Here is a 23,124-nt window from a genome sequence, read left to right as displayed (position 1 = left end):
AGGGGAAGCCAGGGCAGAGATCTCCAGGGGAAGCCAGGGCAGAGATCTCCAGGGGAAGCCAGGGCAGACTGTGATGAGTCAGGGGACACGCCTCAGAGTTCCACACTCCAGCAGGTCTGCCAGAGCGCATTCACATTTTTGTGGATTTTACCTTCAAAAGCCCTAGGTCTTCAGTAAGTGTCAGAGAAAAATCCCTTCATAACCATGACAGCGGAATTAAAAAACAGAGCTACCCTGGAATGTTCTGGAGTACTGTGTATTGCTCTGCACAGGAGACCTACGGAGAGGGAGACTACAGTGGGAGTGGGGTGGCGGGGGAGTAGGCAGGACCTGGAGCTCAGGACAGAGGAACAGCACAGGTCTGCTAAACTAAACTACACGAGTGTTAATCCTAGAACACACACGATGGAAGGATAGTACCTGCTCCTGCAAGCTGTCCTCTGACCCCAGATGTGCCCCGCTGAGCGCGAGCACTTACACACAAATGAACGCAAAAATAAGACAAAATGTATTCCTATCTGCCCGACATAGCAACCCATGTGATACATACATGAGTGTTCACCTGCTGCTGAATAAAAAATATTCTTTAAGGCGGGCGGTGGTGGCACATGCCTTTAATCCCAGCACTTGGGAAGCAGAGGCAGGTGGATTCCTGAGTTCGAGGCCAGCCTGGTCTACAGAGTGAGTTCCAGGACAGCCAGAGCTACACAGAGAAACCCTGTCTTGAAAAAACCAAAAAATAAAAAATAAAAAAATTAAAAAAAACCCTGCTAAGTGTACATTTTGCATTCTAGGGCACCATTGGGGAGAAAGAGTTAATACGATAAAAGAGAGAAAATGAAATCACAAAATTGCTCAATTAAAAACAAAAAAAAACAAACAAACCAAAGCCAGGGTGGTGGTTCCTACCTTGGCCTAAGAGGTAGGTGAATCTCTGAGCTCAAGGCCAGCCTGGTCTAACACAGTGAATTCTACACAGTGTGTTCCAAGACAGCCAGGGCTATAAAAAGATACCCTGTCACAAAATAAACTAGCACACAAACATCAACATCAACAACAACAAAAAACCCAAACCAACCCAACAAAAAAAAACCTAAAAAAGCCAGGTATGTTGTAATCCCGCACTGGGGAGGCAGGGGCAAGTTGATCTCTATGACTTTTTTTGTTGTTGTTTTTCCAGACAGGGTTTCTCTGCGCAGTCCTGGCTGTCCTGGAACTCACTCTGTAGACCAGGCTGGCCTTGAACACAGAAATCCACCCAGCTGTCTCCCAAATGCTGGGATTAAAGGCGTGTGCCACCACCGCCCGGCGATCTGTATGACTTTTATGCTAGCCTGATCTACATAGTGAACAGATACCAAGGAGGGCTGTAGATGCCAGTAGGGCTACGTGGTGAAACCATGCCTCAAAAACGCAAGACACACACACACAGACACACACACACACACACACCCTAAAAAGAGCCAGGCATCCTGACAAACGTCTGTAACTTCAATACGCTGACAACGGGCAGAAACATTGTAAATATTAAGCTGTTCCGTGTAGAGTAAGTTCAAGGCCATCACACCATGGGACACTCTACAAGACCCTGTTCTGGCTGGGTGGTGGTGGTGCACACCTTTAATCCCAGCACTTGGGAGGCAGAAGCAGGCAGATCTCTGAGTTCAAGGCCAGCCTGGTCTATAGAGCTAGTTCCAGGACAGCCAGGGTTACACAGAGAAATCCTGTCTCGAAAAACCAAAACCAACAACAACAACAACAAAAAAAAACCAAACATGAAACAAAAACAAAAGACCTTGCTCCAAAAAAACAAAACGTTAAACCAAACAACAACACAACAAACAAAAAAACTTGAAGATAAAAGCAAGAACAAAACCAAATAACAGGAATGAGTTACAGGTCAAGGCATGTCCAGCATTTCCAGGCTGCTGGAACCCACGCGGTGGACTACTCTGTAAGGCCAGCACTCTTGGAGCAATACGGGAGGCTGAATTGCTCAGAAGCCACTAGCTAGCTGGGAGTAAACTTGCAACAGTGGTAACACACTGCCTCAATGTAACAAGGAGAGACAGAGAGATCGCTCAAATAATCCTTTGCAATTTAGCCGAGAGATTTTTTTTTTTTTTAACTCAACAGTTCCAGGTGGTGGTTTAGCACAGCACGTTAGTCAAGACCTGGAGGAAGGTGGTTATATCACATGCATAATGAGGAACAGAGAGCAATGAAGACATGCCTGAAGTCTTTTAATCCCACTCATACAGTTTGGTATCATTGCCTAGAGAATGGTGCCACTCACAGTGGACAGTTCTTCCCACAGCAATTGACATAACCAGGATAAATCCACACAGACATTCCCACAGACCAACTTAATCCAGAAGATCCCTTCTTGAGACTTCCTACCCATGTGGCTTTAGATCATCAAGCTGATAATTAAAAACTAACCATCATGTGACTCAGTGACCAGACTTAGACTGGGGGTGCACATCAGCAGTGGAGTGTTACCTTAATATGTCCGAGGAGCTATGATCAGTCCTCAATGCTGGAAATAAATGTTCAAAATTAATAACACATAGGTCAAAGATAACACAGGGGTCAAAGAGGAAATCATAAAGGAAAATAAAAAATATTTTGAACTAAATGAAAATACAACTTATCAATTTGAAGATCAAAGTATAGAAATATGTGTCTCTGAAAGCATACCTTACACAAGACAGATCTAAGGCTGGGCATGTTGGCACACACCTATGATCCAGTAGTACTTGGAAGGTAACATGAGGAGACTCAGTTCAATGTCAACCTTGGTGTACAGTGAGTTAGAGACCAGCCTGAATTATAATGAGACCAAAAATTAAAAGAAAAGCCAAGGGGCCATCACTAAAGAGCTCATGGCCAGTGAAAGGATAACAAGAGCAATACGGTTCTATAGCGTTAGTTTGGAAGGAGCCAATTTGATAATAGAATAAATTAATCAATTCCTTAAGATACAATCTGTTAACATTAATATAAGAAACAAAATTAATATAAGACAATCTGGGCAGTGGTGGCACATCCCACCATTGCTCTCTTCAGACACACCAGAAGAGAGCATCAGATCCCATTACAGATGGTTGTGAGCCACCATGTGGTTGCTGGGAATTGAACTCAGGACCTCTGGAAGACCGCTGAGCTGTCTCTCCAGCCCCAGGTTGAGCTTTCTTACTGACTCTACTTCTTCAGTGTTTTCTCAGACCTCATTAGGATGCCTGGTGGAGGGGCTGCTTCTGTAAGTCGGTGGGTGGCAGAGGTGAATATAGACAGGCTAGAAGAAAAGGCTGGAGGGCTCTGGGAAAAGGGTATCCTGCTCACACCTAAGAGGTGTGGGTTCACAAGGAATCAGAAGTATGATGGGAAGAAAAGCCTGTGTCAGCTGCAGTGGACAAAGACCCATCTGGAGAGACAGGAATGAAAGGACTAGGGGGACTCGGGGACCTGGGGACACCTGAATCAGGTGTTAGAGGTTCCCAGGAGGTAACAAAATGGCACAGCTGGGTGTGGTACTACAAATTCCAACAGAGCAGGCAGAGGCAAGAGGTCCTCTGCAAATTTGAAGCCAGCATGGTCTACATAAGGAGTACTCAGGCCAGCTAAAGTGGTGAAATTCTGCTGAGAAGGAGAAAGAAGGAAATGCAGCCAAGTGCCACAGCCCTGTAATGCTAGCCACTGAGGAGTCCGAGGCGGGGAAGTGGCAAGTTCTAGGTCGGCTGGGCTATAAAGCAAGTGAAAGCCCAGTTTAGGCAACTTGGTGAGACTCTGTCTCAAATACAGAAAAAGTACACAAAGACCTGGGGCATGGCTGTGTGGTACCTGGTGCCCAACACCAAGGCTGATATCTAGGACTAAGTAAAGACACAGACAGGCTCGGCACAGTGACACATTCCTTGACCCCAGCAACCCTAAGGATCTCTGTAAGTGTGAAGACAACCAGGGTCAACCAGGGCTAGAGACCCTGTCTCAAAAGAAACTGTAGAAGAAAGAAGGTTCACTTGAGAGTTTTTTTTAGGAGCTTTTTGTATCTATAAATGATGGGCTTAACCTACCAAAAGACCTACTGCCTCAGCTTTCCCGGGATTAGCCTTGCACAAACAGCCACAGGAGGCACTTGTTAACTAACACTTTTTTGCTATTAACAAACTCTTGCCCAATAAAGGCAGTGCAAAACAAAGAACTCAAAATGGCTATAATTGTGAAGGCTGCTGTCCCCGCTAAGGACACCGGGAAGTATTTCAGCTGAATACCTTCTAAAAAGGGAGGCTAGATATAATGCAGCTTAAGTGAAACCCTTCTTTCAGACCCAAGAATCAATGCCTGGCCAGACGCCCGTGGGTGCAGAGATCCACCTAAGACCGGAAGGGGTAAGGCCCTCACCTCGGGTATCAACCGCCTCCTCTTCACACTGGGGACAGAGTCTGGCTGGCCGTCGCTGCCCAGCTGCTTCCGCTTGCTGGAATCGTGGAGGGCAGTGAGGACGCTGTCCAGAGGGTGCTTCTCAGAGGCCCTGGAGTTCCGGGAGCAGTCCAGCGCAGCATCGCCGCCCTCTACCTTCACAGGGTTATTTTTTAGAACTATGGCAGAGAAGAAATGGGGCTCAGTTGGGAAGACCAGGGCTGCTGGGAGGGAGGCAGGGTTCTAAGCAACAGGTGTGTGGGGGCTACCCTCTAGCATTGTCAGTAAGGATGCTGCTGACCGGCATGTCCCAGCCACATGATCTCCCTGCTGCCTGCCAATGCTGTACAGTCCAATCAGCATGTCAATTTAAAATGTGGGTTTAAAAGTCTTTCAGTGAGAGATAAATGGGTAATAAATGTGTGATGGATCTAATCAACCAACCCAGAGCCAAGGACTCTACCCTGAACCCTCCCCCACCCCCAATATTACGTTTCTGTACTTTTGAAAGGCAACTGGAAACAGGTGTGTAGATAAAGGGCTGCAGACAATGGGCTGGAAGGCTTTTCATTAGATACTTTTTAAAATTTGGGCCTATATGAATGTATAACCTATTCACAAATATTCAATTAAAACCTTTTGGTTTTTACCTTCTTCTACATCTTCACTGACTTCAGTTGAGTTCATCTTCTAGTCCACTGAATGAAAAGATAGAGACAAGGTCTTCATTTATTGCTTGATTGATTCCTTAATGTTCCTTACACACAGAAACTCCCGCACCCCCAGGCCAGCGTTGGGACCAATGATTAAAGGCTTTACCACAGATTTAAGTAAGGATTTCCACTCTGCTCCCCATGGCCTTTCTAGAGAGAGAGAGAGAGAGAAAGAGAGAGAGAGACAGAGAGACAGAGAGAGACAGAGAGAGAGAGGGAGAGGGAGAGGGAGAGAGAGACAGAGAGACACAGAGACAGAGAGACACAGACAGAGAGACAGAGAGACAGAGAGAGAGAGGGAGAGGGAGAGAGAGAGAGAGAGGGAGAGAGATCTGGGAACTTACTATGTAGCATCGGCTTGGAAGTCCCTATGTAGACCAGGCTGGCCTTGAACTCTGGCCTTGAGTTCTGCTGCTTCCTCTTCCTCTGCCTCCAGTACTGGGATTAAAGGTGGCATCACCATGTGTGGCCAAACCTCTGTGCGAGGTCCACAGAAGCATGACTTTCACCTGCCTACAAGACTGCCTGAGCAGGATGCTGACTGAGACTGAGAGCCACTTACTGACCTTCTAAGACGCCAACAACTGAGAGCCACTTACTAGTAATGTTCCTGAGCAAAGCAACTGACCTTCTTAGACACCAATGTGGATGGTCTCTTTCTCATCCCTGCCAGGAGATCAGGACGCTGAGGAAGGGGTGGGGTGGGGGCTCGGTGTCCCACGCCTTTAATCCCATCATTCTCAGGAGGGAGGCAGAGGCAGGCAGATAGATCTCTGTGAGTTCAGGCCAATGTGGTCTACAAAGCTAGTTCCAAGACAGCTAGAGCTACACAAAGAAAAGCCTGTCTCAAAACAAAACAGCCACAACAAAAAAGCTGTGGTCTCAATAAACAGAGCTAAGGAACCAGCACTCCAGGCAGTCAAATAATAGTGATGTGGCCTCACATGGAACTAAGTGCTCAGGACATGGACAATGGAGATGCACCATAGTGTCAATGCACATTCAGACAGCCCAATAAAGCCACACAGAACATCCCAACTGTATTTATCACGTGCCGAAACAGTTTAGACTTACTAAGCTGAGGAAAATTATTTATTAACTTCACTTATAATTTACATTAGTTATACTTACGTATATGTATGGGTGTTCTGCTTACAAGTATCTGTGCACCACATGCCTGCCTGGTACTCACAGAGGCCAGAATAGGGCATGGGATCCCTGGGCCAAGAATGACAGATAGTTGTGGGCCATCACGTGGGTGCTGGAAATTGAACCTAAGTCCCCATAAGAGCGGCCAGAGCTCCTAACCACTCCTAGAGCTCTCTCCCAATTTCATCTGTTTTTATGCCATCCTTGTCCAAATGCACCGGTCGTGACAGAGCTCATACCATCACTGAAGCCACTGGGGAAGTCTCTGGTATCACCCAAATTCTACAAAAACATACAAATACAAGTGACGTTTGAAAAAAAGAGGAATGGCCAGGTGGTGGTGGTGCACACCTTTAATCCCAGCACTTGGGAGGCACAGGCAGGCGGAGTTTTGAGTTTGAGGCCAGCCTGGTCTACAGAGTAAGTTCCAGGATAGGCAGGGCTATACAGAGAAACCCTGTCTCAAAAAAACCAAAAAAAAAGAAAAAGAAAGAAAGAAAGAAAGAAAGAAAGAAAGGAAGAAAGAAAGAAAAAAGGAATGTACCACCCTTTGGTGTCGGCACTGGGGATTTGTGATTCGTACAACTGATACAGGTAACGATGGACACGCTTTTCACTTTGGTTAAGGATCCGAGGAAGTAGGACCAGGGGTATCTTGAGACATTTATACAAGAGATGCCACTATAGCATCCAACAAACAAACTACAAGGGGGAGTCATGGCCTGGCCCATGCTCCACACTGTCCTGAGAGAGGTAAAGGGGAAGGAGAGGACAAGAAAGACAGTGTCGGCCGGGCGGTGGCGGCGCACGCCTTTAATCCCAGCACTTGGGAGGCAGAGGCAGGCGGATTTTTGAGTTCGAGGCCAGCCTGGTCTACAGAGTGAGTTCCAGGACAGCCAAGGCTACACAGAGAAACCCTGTCTCGAGAAAAAAAAAAAAAACAACTAAAAAGAAAGACAGTGTCTAGTGGACTATTCACAAGATAATATCTTCAAAATTATAGTTAATAGGCTGGGCATGGTTGTGCGAGCCTATAAATCCCATCCAACACTCTGAAGAGAGGCAGGTGAATCTCTGAATGTGTGGCCAGGCCAGCCTGGTCTACACATCAAGTTCCAGGATAGCTAGGGATACAGAGAGATCCTATTATAAAAACAAAACAAAACAATGCCAGGCAAATAAAGAGCTACTGACAGCAAAACTTGCACAGGAGTGATATTCTAAAGAGTCCGGGCATCACCTGGAATCATGCAGCAGTCTTTCATCTGTGTGTTACTACTGGAGAGAGCTACAGTCAGATTGATTTGAAATTAAAAATAATTCCCACTCGCCGGGCGGTGGTGGTGCTCGCCTTTAATCCCAGCACTTGAGAGGCAAAGACAGGCAGATTTCTGAGTTCCAGGCCAGCCTGGTCTACAGAGTGAGTTCCAGGACAGCCAGGGCTATAAAGAAACCTTGTCTCAAAAAACTAAAAGAAAAAGAAGTTTTTTAAAAAAAAATGATATCGGCAGAAAACAAATGTCAACTTTTAAGGGTCCATATGCTATTTTTACCAGAGATGGCTTTTAGTGCCAACTTCCATCTACTTCAACCTTGCTCTAGGCTTGGAGTTCCTTAGCAGCCAGGGAGTTGGCAGTGCCAGGCAGAAGCTCAGATATTACTCCCAGGCAGGAGATGGATCAGAAAACACACTTCAGGTAGTGGGAGTGAGCAAGCCTGTAGACTGCCCTTAGAAACACTGTCACACAATCACATGACCCATTCCCTCCAATAGAGGGCAAAGGTGAACAAAAGAGCTAGGGAGAACTGAGTGACACTGCCAGAAGCGGATCCCTTCTACAAGCTGGGCCTTGGTTTGTTTTGACACAGGATCTTGCTATGCAGCCCAAGCTGGCCTTGAACTTCAGGGAGTCTAGGCTGGCCCTGTGTCTATCCCTGAGTGTTGAGATTAAAAGCATGTACTGCCATGTCCAGTTCTTTGGGAGAAAAAGGAGGACTGGAAGGAGACAGCAGAGAGTTGGGGGGTAAGAAGTGATGGTGTAAATTCCCTGCAAAGACCCTGGCTAAGTAAAAATCATAAAGGTCACACACGCAAGGAGACGGGAAGATGAGACGGACTCATTCACCATTATACCTGCCTACCTATCATGTGCTAGTCACACAGGGAGCACCATGGAGCCAAGAGGCGGACACCAGGCAAGGGAGCCATAGTCCCACCTGCTCTCGGAATCTGTCGGAATGAGACTCCGTGAGCCAGAGTTCTGAACCCTGGGAAACCACACCAGATAATTTAGCACCTCACTGAGAGGCCCAGAGGCCTGGCTATGGAGGAGCAGCATTCGAACCACCTCTCGCCAGGAGAACCCGGAAGGACCCAAGAAGGCTTTAGCATGAGGTAAAGGGGCTGCCTGGCTTCCTGGACAGTCAAGACAAGCAAGCGCTCGACAAAGTGCTCTCCACTTCTATGAGGACCAGCAGCAGAGGCTAGGCTACTGCTGAAGCAGCTCAGTGAAAGGCTGAGTAATCTCCTACTCCACAGCCTGGAAACTAAAGCTACCTCTGCTTCAGAGGAGGGAGAGAGATGAGGTGCTGGCTGTTCTACATACCTGACCCGCCTTGTCCCAGGGCAACCTCAATCCCAAATCTACCAATATAGAATCCCGAGGCAGGGAGCTTGCTCAGTGTCCCACAGCACATGAGAGGCAGAACCAGGCTTGAAGGCAAGTTACGCTGTGTACCTCCTACCCAGGAGGGCAGGAAACAGAGATCACCAATTGTCCTCTAGGAAGTGCTTTTGAGGGACACAAAGCCAGTTCCAGACTCAGGTCTTGGTCCAGCAGCAATTCAGGAGAGCTACCTGGAAAGCTAGGCAGGTAGAGGCGTGGAAAATGACACCTCCCTACCCCCACAGTGCAGGAAGCTTCCAAGAAGAGGTCGGCGGGTCACGCCCTACATCCCCAGGCTAGTAGAATGGAGATGTGTATCTCACTACTACCTCCACTTCCCGGTTGGTCATCAGCTCAGTGGAAGGTCACATGCTCTTTGTGGGTGGACACAGAAGACCCAGATGCCTAGCATGCCACACGCATTCCTTGCAGTTGCAAAACTGCAGGTTGTGGAAGGAGCCAGCAGCTCCCACCACACTCTCTGCTGCCTGGCCCGAGCCTCTCATGCCAGCACACTCCTTTTCAAACCCTTGTTCCTCAGTAGACCTTAAGTTTTAGAACACACACACACACACACTCACACCCAAATCAGCTGTCTCCCAATTGGGCAGAAATGTCTGAACAAGGAAAAGGAAAAACTGTGTCAAGCTGAACATAGTGGTATGCATCTAGAATGCCAAGATCTTTGAGTTCAAGGGCAGCCTGTGATTCATGATGTTCTAGGGCAGCGGCCTGACTAAAAACCTGTGTCCAGATGGGGGTGTCAATAAGTACAGGCTTGTAGCAGCACTGGATGCTGGGTTGGAAATCCAGCACCACGTGAACCAGATATGGTGATAATACATGGTAACTTGTGCCTGACATCCCAGCATGTTGGATAAAAGATGCAAGAGGTTAATCCCAGCACTTGGGAGGCAGAGGCAGGAGGATTTCTGAGTTCAAGGCCAGCCTGGTCTACAGAGTGAGCTCCAGGACAGCCAGGGCTACACAGAGAAACCCAGTCTGGAAAAAAAAAAAGATGGAAGAGGACCAGAAGTTCAAGGCCAGCTGGACAGCCAATTCAACTCATGCGCATACATACACACACACACACACACACACACACACACATCTGAAGCAAGGAATGGTAGTATAAACCTGTAATCCCGGGGCTGGTGAAATGGCTCAGTGGGTAAGAGCACTGTCTGTTCTTCCAAAGGTCCTGAGTTCAAATCCCAGCAACCACATGGTGGCTTACAACCACCCATAATGAGATCTGATGCCCTCTTCTGGTGTGGCTGAAGATAGCTACAGTGTACTTATGTATAACAATAAATAAATCTTAAAAAACAAAACACACACACACACACACACAAAAAGGTTTTTAAGCCTGTAATCCCAGGATAGTGGAGGCACGTGGAGGATAAATTGGGTTGGCTTACAGTGACTTGAGACCATCCAAGGTCTATATGTATTACATGTATACAGACGATATACAGCTACATTGTGAAAATGTTTCTATATTACCTGACAGTGTGGCTTTATTTATCATTATAGTTATTTAAAACTAATTAAAAATCAAAATATTTAGTTTTTACTCCATCACTTCTGACTTATTAGGGTAGAGATGTGGCTTGAACTCTCAAAACCCTGTGTCCGTGTGCTGCCTAGTTTATGTCAACTTGACACAAGCTAGAATCATCTGAAAGGAGGGAATTGCAATGAAAATGCCTCTATAAAACCCAGCACAAGGGAGTGTGGGGGGTGCAGCCCTGGGCTGGTGGTCCTGGGTTTTATAAGAGAGCAGGCTAAGCAAACCATGGAGAGCAAACCAGTAGGCAGCGCTCCGCCATGGCCTCTGCATCAGCTCCTACCTCCAAGTTCCTGCTCCGACTTCCTTTGATGAGGAACAGTGATGTGGAAGTGTAAGCCAAATTAATCTCTTCCTCTCCAACTTGCCTTTTGTGAAGGTGTCTCATCAGTAAAAACCTTAACTAGAATAACCAGCTTTCCAAATGCTGGGCTTGGGTCAATATATGCAACTCCACCCTCTTTTTTTGAGACAGGGTCTTGCTATGTAGCCAAGCCCGACCTTGACTTTGGGATAATCCTTCAGCCTTGGGCTTTCTGTGACCACGACGTCTTCACCACTATGGTGAGCTGTTTTGTTTAGTTGAGACTGTGTTTAACCCTGCCTCTATCTCCCAAACGCCGAGACTAAGATTACAGGTATAAGCCACCATGCCCAGCTGCAAACATTTTTATTACATTTATTTATATTTATGCGTATGGGGGCGGGAGAATGACACATCTGTGCCACAGGGCTCAAGTGGAGGTCAGAGGTTAACTTGAATTGGTTCTTTCCTTCTACCGTGTGGGTCCCAGAAATACGACTCAGATGGTCAAGTCTGATAGCAAAAGACTTTTGCAGAGTCGGAAGCAAGCTCAACCAACACAAATCCATGCAGTTAGAGAGAGAATTAACCAAAGTTACTACTAGAAGGGGGAAATCAACCCAGGATATAACTTTGTCAATGCTCACTAAGATGTAACAAGCCTTCTTATCACATTCCTATTCTAAAGACTTTGCACTAGACCTTCCTATTACCCACAAGTCCTCAAACACTTGAAACTTCTGAGCAGGTCAACAGAGCAAAGGTCAGGAACAGAGAACCAGCAGGAAGAAGGCGGGACAAACACGCACACAGACACACATCCACAGACACACACAGACAGACACAGACACACACACATAAGCACAGCCACACATCCACATACACACAGAGACAGACACACACATAAGCTCAGACACACATCCAAATACACACACAGACAGAGACACCCACAGACAGACACAGACACACACACACTTAAGCACAGACAGACAGACAGACAGACAGACAGACACACACACACACACACACACACACACATACACACACACATACATCTCTCATGCCTGCTCTCATCTCAAAGCCTGTCCTCTGCTGAGGAAAATGCAGGTGTGGAGAGCTCCACTGGCCTATTAATAACAGACAAACCATACAAAACACTGAGCAGAACATGTAAGAGAGCCACCAAATGTGCCCTGGAGGACTGGACTTTGATTATTGTCGCTCTGTCACGATACAGAACTATGAAGTCAAGGTCTGCACATTTCCTAAGCAGAAGACTTCCAGTCGTCAACTGGCAGGAAGAGATGGGCATTAAATTATGTAAAGAATTCAAAACCAACTTTTCATTATATAGCCAGTTAACAGTAACAGACTTCAAAGTTCACTAGGGATGTCCCAACTATGTAATTTTAAAAGGCCATAAAGCAGCTGGAGGAAAATATGCCAAAATGCTAATTATTTCCAATTAGAAGGATTGTGGATGATTCTTCAGAATTTCCTCTACTTTCTAAATATTCTACAGTAAGTATGAAACTCTGATACAGCAAATAATTGTTTGAGGGTTCTATTTTTTTAAGTGAATATTTTTAAAAAATATTTGTTTATTTTTATTTTATCTGTCTTCACACACAACCACAAGAGGGAATCAGATCCCATTACAGATGGTTGTAAGCCATTGTGTGGTTGCTGGGATTTGAACTCAGGGTCTCTGGAAGAGCAGCCAGTGCTCTTAACTGCTGAGCCATGTCACTAGTCTTGTTTGAGGGTCCTTTTTGTTTTGTCTTTGTTCTTGAGATAGGAGCTCACTACATAGTTCTGGCTGTCCTGGAACTCACTATGTTAATCAGCTGGCCTCGAACTCAGAGATCTGCTTGCCTCTGCTCTCTCAGTGCTGGGATTAAAGGCAAGGTCACTTACCCCTTCCTCCGGACATTTTTCAAAATAAGCTAAATTTCAGGGTAGCAACAACTCTGTTGGATGTGGACTAGGCCAGAACTCAACTAGTCATTTGCAGGGTTGGCAGCTGGATAAAGAAACTAACAGTCTAGCATAGCAAAGACATCCAACCTGTGGCCCATGGGTTGCATTGTGAATATGGCTCAACCAAAAATTGCAAACTTAAGACATTTGAAATGCTTTTGTTTGGTAACTTGATTGTGCCTGCCTTCATTGTGAACTTTGTAAAGGTTAATACCCACGTCACCATATCAAAAGGCTGGATGTGCCTGGATGGAGTCAGTAAGGGTACTGTTAGACATGGCCTTTTCTTTGGAGGTCTCTGGAAGCTGAGCACCTGGAGGATGGTAAGCTGGGAGCTTAAAAGGAAAGGAGACTAGGAAGGCTGGCCAGGTGGGCCGTGAGGAAGGAAGAAGCTATGCAGAAATCTGACCGGGGAACCCCAGCCCTTAAGAAACAGGTCCCTGACAAGCAGGGACACCTCAGGTGGCAAGACTCTGTCCAGCTCTCACAGGACCACTGTGGCTTCCCTATTTGGTCCCTAGGTTCCAGAAGAATAGTTTCCCAGTGTTGCCAGCACGGGCTAGAACAGCTCAGCACCCATACTTTTTGAGTTCTCTGAAGAGACTTTGCCAGAAAGGACAAAAGAGACCCCGAGTGGAGGGGCAGCTACTCAGAGATGCCCAGTACGCAGGATAAGCCGCAGACCCAGAGACAGGAAGTACTTGAGGGCTTCCTGAGACTTAGGTTCAATCCCAGTCAGCTGACTCTGCATTCTGCCCCATTAAATCAGAAACTGCCATTTAGTCTGCCAGCAGGCCGAGCCACACTCGCCTGACCTTGCCGTTCAGAGACAAATCCTCCTCACTTCAAGGTCTGTTTCCAGCTGTACGGCTGTGCACTCACTACCAGACAGATTGCCTGGAACATAGCTGGGCTGTGGTGACACACGCCTTCAACCCTAGCTCTAGGGAGGCAGAGGTAGATGGATCTAAGTTCTAGGCCAGTCTGGTCTACAGAGTGAATTCTAGGACAGCCCAAGCTACACAAAGAAATCCTCTCAAAAAGAAAAAGGTAAGAAGGAACTGGAATCCAGGACAATGGCTCCTCATTGGGAAATATAGCCCCTCACACACAAAAGGCCAAAGCGGTGAGAATATGCTGCAAGCATTTCAAAGATTATGTTACTAAAACAAACTTAAGGATTTCAAAGGCTTCATGAAAATTAAAAGCTTCCCTCAACCCCTTCCCAGCTGCTGTTCTGTAAGACTTGGCTTCATGACAGCTCTCTGCTACAGGTGAGACCACTTAGCTGGACAGTCTCTGTCGCTGGCTTCCCATTCCAAGGGTTTCACACACAACCCTCACACTAGCCTCTCACTACGTAGATGGGGGCCAAAGGGTCACCCTCCGCACCTCACTTAGAAGATGTAATGGAGTCCAGGAATCCAGAAGGGTTGGGTGGAGTCCCTGGTTGATGACCTTACTTCAGGCTTCCTGGGAGACTAGAAGTGAAGCCTGGTTGTCCCTTTCCCAAATCCCATGGGTCCAGATGCCTGAACTTGTCAACCAGTCAGAGGAGCCTTCAGATGACCAAAGGAGGGACTAGTGACCCTGACCTTTAAAAAGTGAAACTTGACTAGGTGAATGCCTTTAATCCTAGCTAGCTGTTGGGTGGTAGAGGCAGGGGGGTTTCTTTGAGTTCAAGGCCAACCAGAGCTACAAAGTTGCGACCTTGACTCAAAAAAGAAAATAGAATTTGGGCAGCCGGTGAAATGGCTAAGAAGCTGGGAGGTTAGAAGGGGCCTTAAATTTCATGGAACTGGAACTACGCTCTGTGGGAACCAAACCTGGATCCTCTGTGAGAGCCAATGCCACTCTTGACCACAGGGCCATCTTTTCAGCCCTGGTAGCCCTGGTAGTGCAGTTCCTCACTTGCCTAAACCTCTGCTCCTTCTGTGGAACTGAACACAGCCGCCTCGCCTCACAGAACTGTGCAAAGTATCACAAGTATAAAGAACATGGTGGCCACGGAGGGCAGAGCTTTGTGGAGTCAGAGGCCAGTCAGGGATCTGTAGTGAGACGCTGGCTGTCTCAATAGACAGACAGACAGACGCGTAAGTGCCTGGCACACAGCACTCGGTATGAAGTCTTATAAAGTTTAAGGCCAACGGATGGCTAGGTGGGTAAACATGCTTAACATCTAGACTTGAGTTCAGGCCACAGGATCCTTACAATGAAAAGAGAGGACCAGCCGGGAGGTGGTGGCGCACACGTTTAGTCCCAGCACTTGGGAGGCAGAGGCAGGTGGATTTCTGAGTTCGAGGCCAGCCTGGTCTACAGAGTGAGTTCCAGGACAGCCAAGGCTACACAGAGAAACCCTGTCTCAAAAAAACAAAACAAAAAAAAAAAAAAAAGAGAGGACCAAGTACTTGAAAGTTGTCCTCTGACCTCTACACATGCATCACGACACTCATGCACCTACAGACAGACAGACACACACATATACACACACACAAAAGTAAAACAAATTTAAAAAGTTAAATTTAAAGTAAATCTTAATTTTTTTCAGACACTATATCACCATGTAGTGCAGCTGTCCTTAAGGTCATGAGTCACTTGCTTGCAGTCCTACTGTGCTGTGACTTAAAGTGTGTGCAATGCTTTCCAGCCTTTAGTGATGTTTTTTAACTTTTAGCTTTATTTTTTACTAAAAGAACTGTAAAGCAAGAGCAAACATCTTAAAGTTTTACAAAGTTTATTATTATTATTATTATTATTATTATTATTATTATTATTAATTATAAATAAAAGAAGCAAGCTAGAGTGAACTAAAATCAAATGTCCTCCCGAAGACTGGGAGACCGTTCCCATGCCATCTGCCCTCATGGGGTCTGTCTCTGAGTTCACAGGTCGGCTGGGAGCCTCGGCTCTCTCAGAACAGGCACTCTTGGCAGCCCGTCCTACCCATGGGATTTGCAGGACATGTTTGCAATTTGTTTCTATTTTTAGATATAACTGCAAATGCAGTTTGAGAAACACCAGTCCTCAGAAAACCAGAGCAATTGCCCCCTGAATTTGACAAAAGCTGTAACTGTTGCTGTCTTCTCTGTGCAGCCAGCTCACAACCTTACCGTCCAGCAGAAGGGCACCCGCACAGCCCTGCCTGCTGGCCCACACACCCAACAGCCATGCTCAAATCCACTGGTCCTTGAGCTTTCTGAATCTGCCTAAATGTCCTAGCTTTCTCCGCTAGCCAGTTCTACTTAACTCTCTTAGGCTCAGGAAGGGCTCACCCTCAGACCTGGCTGACTCTGAAACTTGTTCACGGAGGCAAAGGCAGCATCCACTCAGGGACTGGACAAAGGGGGCTCACTTTCCTAGGAGTCAAAAGCAGAGGTTTCCTTTGTGTTCTCCACTTTTTCAAGTGTCCGGTTTGGGGAACTCATGAACTAATTAGCGTTCTGGGCACAGCCTGGCTGCCCCAGGCAAGCTTTGCTTCAGCACTTGCTCCATGCTCAAACCAACAGTCCTTGCATGTGATTTATGCAGCTGTCATAGTGACCACTGACAAATGAAAACTAGGCAGGCAAAGGAGAAAGGGGCCATTGGCAGAAAACAAACAAACAAAAAGAATGTTAAGAGCTTGACCAGATTGGGTATCTGGGCCAAGAGTTCAAGACCTGCCTGCCCTCAGAGTGAGCCTCTGTCTCAAACAATCTTTCCTTCAAATTTAAGAGCACTGACTTTAAGTATATGTTTCCAGAAAGTCTCTGCTGGTGGCCTTGGAGTGGTAGGATCCCAGCACTGAGTAGGCAGAGACAGGAGAGCCACGGGTTCTAGCACAGCCTGACCTATACTACATAGAAACACCTTGAGCAAAAAGAGGATCTAAACTCAGATGCATGCACCTGGATGTCTGTGATCCCAGAGGAAGACAAAAGAGAGCTGTGTGTTGGAGATGTACCACATGACAAGAACCTGTCTCAACTCCATCCCCTAAGTAAATAAAACAGAAACCAGTGAGAGAGTTGCAGTAAAGCGATTGCTGAACAAACCCTAGTTCTAGGACAAATGTGTTTAAGTTTGCTTAATTCTAACTAACACGCCGGGCACGGCCTGCAACTCGAGGAAACAGTGCCTGTGTAACAAACTGAGTGCTAAAACGCAGAGCTCTGGGCTTGACTGGTGTGCACCTAGTTCCAGAACTCACAAGTTCTGGGTAGAGGTGATGTTCAAAGCAATGCTATACTGGAGCCTCAAGAAGGCGAGGAAGGTCCTGTCAGCGCTGGAAAGGAAAAGGCTGAATGCATGGCGATGCTCACAAAACCAAAACCACCCATCACCCATTTCTGTCAGTGAATGTCTGGGGTGTGTGTGTGTGTGTGTGTGTGAGAGAGAGAGAGAGAGAGAGAGAGAGAGAGAGAGAGAGAGAGAGGGAGGGAGGGAGAGAGATATTGAGATTTATCTACTCTGGAACCTACAGTGGACTCACTCCTGTAAGCAGTCCCTGAGCTCCACCTGCAACACTGGAGTGCATGTGGAGAAGATGACTGGAGGTTAGGTCTGGCTGGATAGGGAGTTCAAGGCCAGCTTAAACTACCTGAAACCCTGTCTCAAAGGACACCTACCACCACCCAGGTAGGTGTGGTAGTACACTCCCATAATCCCTGCCCTAAGCAAGTAGTGACAAGAGGAATGCTACAAGGTTTGGGCCAGGCTGGCTGAGGGCTAGAAAAGATAGCAGGACTATATCCCCCTAAATGCCAGGGAATAGTAATGTTCTACGGCTCTAAAAAAGGAATTCTACAACAGATGCCCAGTTACGTTGGTCAGTAGTGGGTATAGTGTGACTAGAGTAGCAAGCAGTGTCACTTATCAAAATTAAGACACACACACACACTCCGTTCCCCAATCTCTTATACAGATGACTACTGCTGGTGCTAATGCAGTTCCTGGGGGCACGCTGCTCCCTTTCTGTGGCTTTAGGGACTTTCTAGGCAGTTCTGTAGACAGGTCTCCTACAGGAGCTTAATTAAATCCTCACCCAAGCAAACCTCTGTCAGCCCAATTTTCCTTTTCCTAAATATTCTGCCAAAAAGGTTTCCAGATAGCCTGTCAACCTCTAACAGACTGCTGAATGCTGGCTATTCTGTCTTTGTGGCTAGCTGGCCTTACTTCTGGCTTGTGTGGAGAAAACCTTACTGTTTTAACTTCACTAAAACAGTATCTCTGACATGACCATGGTGATTCATACTTTTAGTCCCAACAGTGGTAGGAGAAAAGGGGGGGCGGGAATGACAGATAGGTGAATGAATCCCCAAGTTCTAGGCCAGCCTGGTCTACAGAGAAACCAAAAGACCACCCCAGTATGGGATACACAGGGAGACCCAGTCTGAGAAAAAAACAAACATCCCAGGTGGCATGGACACCTTTAATGCCTTCCCCTACCCTGCCCCACCCCACCCCACCCCCTACAGGCAGAATCAGTAAGATCTCTCTAAGTTTGAGGCCAGCCTGGTTTACATAGCAATTCAAGGACGGGACAGAACTTAGGGAACTCGGTTTCAAAAAGACAAAAACAACAAGAAAAAGCCAGGTGTGGTGGTACAGATCTTTAATCCTAGCTTTGGAAGGCCTTGGATCTCCAAGGCCAGGGCCAGCCTTGTTAAATATCAAGCTCCAGGCCATTCAAAACTTAAAAAAAAAAAAAAAAAAAAAAAAAAAAAAAACAAGAAAGGCATCTGTAGTAAAGTCCACTAGGACAAGTGTGTGTCTTGGTCTGACATGAGATTATATATAAACGTTTAGATGCTTAAAAACATACAAATAATAAATAATCTCGGGCTGGGGATGTAACTTAGTTGGTAAAATGTTTGCCTACGGTAACTCAAGTTCTAATTTATATCAAGCACCACAAAAAATTAGGTGCAGTAGCACATACTTGTAATCCCAACTTGACATGAGTTCAGGATCACCCAGGCCTATATAGCAAACAAGTCTGAGGCCAGCAGGGACCACAGGAGACCGTCTCAAAAAAGGAAAGGGGGAAAAAAAAATCCTGGCCAAGTCCCAGTCTTCGAGGAAGGTGAAGTCCTGTAAGGTCACATGAAACTATAAACTAGGGGCTGGAGAGATGGCTCCGCGTTTAAGAGCACTTGTTGCTCTTGCAGAGGTCGTGGGTTGGGTTCCCAGCACCCACGTGGCTGCTTCACAACCATCTATGTGTAAGTCCTCTGACCTTCCAGAATACGAAGTATGGATATGGTGCACATATACATATACATACAGGCAGTCAAAACACGTACACGGAAAATAAAGCTCAAAAACAAAACAAAACACCTATAAATTAAAAGTTGGATAGTCACAGAAAGAAAAACTACAGGCATGGAACCGAAACAGAGGAAAACCTAAAACCTGTATCTGGGACATTTCCACACGATCCCCGACTCGCCTGGGTTTTCTGGGTCTTTAGATTTCTGGTCCCGTCCCCTCTACTCCGTGACGTGTTATTTGTAGGAAAACATTCAAAAGTTACTTTTAAAACGAAGTTCTCTGACTCCCAAATAGTGAACACTAATTCAGCGCATCTCTGGTTGGCCTCCACTTCCAAAATACTGCCAAGTGGGCCACCCGAGTGATCAAACTTCTACTTCAGTAAAAAGTTAAAAAAGAAAAAAAAAAGAAAACTAGAACTCAGATGAGCCAGCCGTTCCCGGCACACGGGCCCTCACAGCTCCGCACCGCACAACCCCTAGCTCCAGCCAAGGAGCCAAGCCTGCGTGGGAAATCACGTCGACCGTGGCGGGCACAAGTCACGAGGGGCGGCGAGCGCCCCGGCTCCGGCTCCGGTGCCCGCCAGGAAGGCCTCGCGCTCGCCCGGGGTGCACACCCAGAGCGCCGCGCTGGGCCCGCCTCCAGCCGGGCAGCGGGAACCACGGAGCGCCGTGGAACGGCCCGGGAGGGCGCCGCGCCGCGCCCCCTGGCGGCGGGGCTCGCCCCACCCGGCTCCCGGCCGGCGGCGGCCTCGCTCCCTCCGCCGCCTCCCCGGGGCAGCGTCCCTCCGAGTCGCGGCTCTCCGGCCTCGGGCTCCCCGCCCCTCTGCTGCCTCTGACACCCCTCCATCGCCGCCCCGGGCGGGCCGGCCGACGGAGCGCGAGCACCACCGGCACCGCGCAGCTGCTTCCCGGCGCGGCGGCCCTCGGCCGCTCCATCGCCGGCCTGCCGGGGGTGGAGAGCCGGCGCGCGGCGCGAGTGGGGCCGGCCTGGCGGCGGCGGCGCGGACCGTTCCACCGCGCGTCCTCCCCTCCCTCCTCCTCCTTCTCCTCCTCCTCCTCCCCGGCCGCGGCGCGCGTGCTCCCGGAACGCCATGGAGCCGCGGCGTTCCGAGCGGGCACAAAGGGGCGCGCGGCACAATGGGGCGCGCCGAGCCCCGTGGGCGCCCGCTTCCCCCCTCGGGCCGGCGCGGAGGCGAGCGGCGAGCCGCCCCGCCGGGGGCCCCCCCACACTCACCTGGGACAGGAGTTGTTACTTTGCGGAGAGGGGCCCGCGCCGAGTTCGGGCGCCACGTGCGGGGGGCGGGCGCGCAGGGCCGCAGTGGGGGCCGAGCGCGCAGGGCCTGGCCGGGGACGGCCCCGCCGACTGGCTGGGGGCGGCGGGCGGGCGGGCGCCGTGTATTTTTCCCCTCTCTTTGTGTGTGTCCGTGCGCTGCGCTCTCGCGTGACGTGACGGGACTCCGTGTGTCATTTCCGCACAAGGACACCAGGAGCCCCCGCTGCAGTGGAACCTCAAGCCCTCCGCCCCCACCGCGCCGCCCCTCCCCCTCAGCGGGGCACACGCGGGACCGGCGGCGGCGGCGGCGGCGCTCGGGCGTGAGCGACCGCGGCGGGGAGCTGGGGCGCGCTGCGGGGCGGGCGCGCTCGGCCTGCACCGCGCGGCTCCACGTGGGCCCGCGCCCGCTGCCGGCCGACCGGGGCGGCTCTCACCCACGGGAAAGCGCCCAGCGGCATCCTCAGCTCGGTGCTCTCCGGGTCGGAGCGTGGCCCTGGCGCCTCTTTTCTCTACTTTTCCCCCTCACCTCCGGGGTGGGGTGGGAGACAACGCGGCGTGTCTTTTCCGCCCGCGACACCCCCCACTTTCGGGCGCTCGGCGGTGGCGCTGCACCATCGCACGGACCTTCCCGCGCCACGCCGGGCACAAAGACTTCGGGGTGCGCTCCCCTCCGGATCCGCGTGGGTTCGTGGTTGGGGGGTACGCTAGCGAGCGACCCCGGCTCTCGGGGGGAAGCCCTGGCCACTCCCCCGGCGGGGTGGCCGCCCTCTCCGGTAAAACCTGAGCTCCCGGAGCCCAAGTTTTGCCGCTGGAGGCTGCGGAACGAACGAAGCACGCGCTCGGGGACCCTCACGCCACCAACTTAGAGCCACGGGACTCAGCGCGGAAAACAGGGAAACTCCGCTCGCCGAGTTAGTTAAGACCGACTGTCTCCTAGTTTCCCGGACTGCAGAATCCCGAGTTGAGAGATGAGAAACCTACCCCTCGCAGTTCCCCAACTTTCAGGGACTTGGGGTGGGGGTGGGGGAGAGGAAAGCCCAAGTCAATTTAAGCCGCGTGCGTGGTTTTGGTAAACAATGAGAACGGGAAAAAAATTTTTTTAATCCTTTAATTTGCCGAAGGGGGAAAAATGTCTAAAAAGAAAAATGCAAATTATCCCATCTGCTGCCTACAGCTGACTGGCTGCGAGAGAGGACCATGTGGCCCGGCCCGGCTCGGTCAGTGAATACGTAGAATAGATTTTAAAAGGACGCACATGCTGGCTCCTAGCTGCCCAGTCTCCGCTGAGGGTTGCAATTAACATGTCGTCAGGGATTACTGTGTCTTCACACAAATTGGGCATTTCATCTTTACGCAAGTTCCTCCCCTTCTGGTTTGAAATCTAATGGCACAGAGTTGGGTTATCGAAGACTTTGGAGGAATTGTGGAAGGTTCAGGAGCGTTGTTTGCGTGCCGACTTGGGGAAGTCAGTACTAATTGCTATGCAAAATTAGCTAGCAGCTTGGAGAAAGGAGCCCAGCATCCTAGGGGTGCTTTTATAAGAGAATCTATACGTGCTCAGTGTCATTCAAAACAGGATGATGAAAAGAATGGGCCCGAGATAGCAGCCCTTCAAATTCAAAAGACTTGGGTCTCCCTATCTACATTTAAAATAGGGAGGAGGGAGAAAGGGAGGGGGAATGGTTAATTTATACATTCCCCGGAGACAAAGTGGAAGCACTTGGATTTCTTTAGGGAACTTGACTTTTGCACTTGCGCATTAAATAACACGCACAGTGCAACACTTCACTCCACTGCGTTAACAGATGCAGCAGTTTTATCCTCACCTTCAATTTAATGTGACAGAATTATAAAAGGAGACGTTGCGTTTCATTAGTTTAGTTTCGTAGGATTTCCCAGAAGAGTCAGGAACAATTAGCATTTAAGCTCGTTTTACATTTAAACCACTCTGCTGTGTTGCTTTAAGAATGTAAAATGACTGTGTTCAGTTTTTTAAAAAGAACAATATCCTAAATTGTGGCAGGATCTATCTTTGGTCAACTATTCACAATGAGAACTCAGGTGTTTAAAAAAATTCAATAGAAATCTTCTTTGTTCTTAGAGTTAGAGACCTAAGCTTGGGCCAAATACTAGGTGTTTTGTTTTGGTTTTGGTTTTAGCATTCAAGGTAGGTAGACTAAGTTGTGTGTCCCAAACAAGTCATTAGCATTAGGTGCTCTGAAGGTGGGCACCTCTGAGCCCGGCGGGTGGGAGATGGGGGGGATTTTTCTTTAAAAAGGTGCCAGGCCAGACTTCACTACCTGGTGGCATTTTGTTTCCAAAAACAAACAAAAAGTGGTGGGGTTTTATTTGTGTTGTTTTGTTTTAAAGGGGTGTGGAAAAAATGAACAGAAATGGAATTCATTACTATCTATAAAAGAAACTTAGTTTCTTGTTTTTATGAGCATTTTGTGTCTGTTTTAATTCTTGTGTATGTATATATGTTTTGTAAACCACATGTATTGGGGTGCCTAAGGAAACCAAAAAGCTGAACTTGCAGGCTGTTTTAAGTCACTGAATGTGGGTGCAGAACTGAACTCAGGTCCAGGAAGGACGGAAAGCGCCCATAATCACCAAGCCATTTTTCCCCCTCTTGTGTCCCCATGTGCTCACATGCTCAAAAATAAATCTGATCAGGGGCGTTAGTCACACACACCTTTAATCTCAAAGCTTGGGGAGGCAGAGGCAGGCTGATTACTGAGTTGAAGGCCAGCCTGATCTACAGACAGAGATTCAAGACGGAGCTACACAGAG

The 23,124-nt window shown here is 48.5% G+C and overlaps 1 protein-coding gene across 3 annotated transcripts in view; it reads right to left on the bottom strand.

Moving 5' to 3' along the window:
- The window catches only part of Bend3 (BEN domain containing 3), a 36,672-nt gene extending 15,329 nt beyond the window's left edge, over window positions 1-21,343 (bottom strand). The window contains exons 1-3 of one of the 3 annotated variants that reach the window (XM_031347251.1): window positions 21,313-21,343; window positions 5,073-5,120; window positions 4,405-4,601 (exon numbers count right to left, since the gene is read on the bottom strand). In XM_031347251.1, the coding sequence (XP_031203111.1) occupies window positions 4,405-4,601; window positions 5,073-5,109 (234 nt within the window). In that variant the 5' untranslated portion in view covers window positions 5,110-5,120; window positions 21,313-21,343. Of the gene's footprint in view, window positions 1-4,404; window positions 4,602-5,072; window positions 5,121-20,292; window positions 21,190-21,312 lie in introns of those variants that run through there. The other 2 variants (XM_031347250.1, XM_031347252.1) reach the window with 2 other exon arrangements.
- Between the last annotated feature and the right edge of the window lie 1,781 nt (window positions 21,344-23,124).

The sequence above is a fragment of the Mastomys coucha genome, unplaced genomic scaffold (assembly GCF_008632895.1).
Source record: "Mastomys coucha isolate ucsf_1 unplaced genomic scaffold, UCSF_Mcou_1 pScaffold3, whole genome shotgun sequence".
In the NCBI taxonomy this organism is placed as follows: domain Eukaryota; kingdom Metazoa; phylum Chordata; class Mammalia; order Rodentia; family Muridae; genus Mastomys; species Mastomys coucha.
This window is presented reverse-complemented; position numbering and strand designations above follow the sequence as displayed.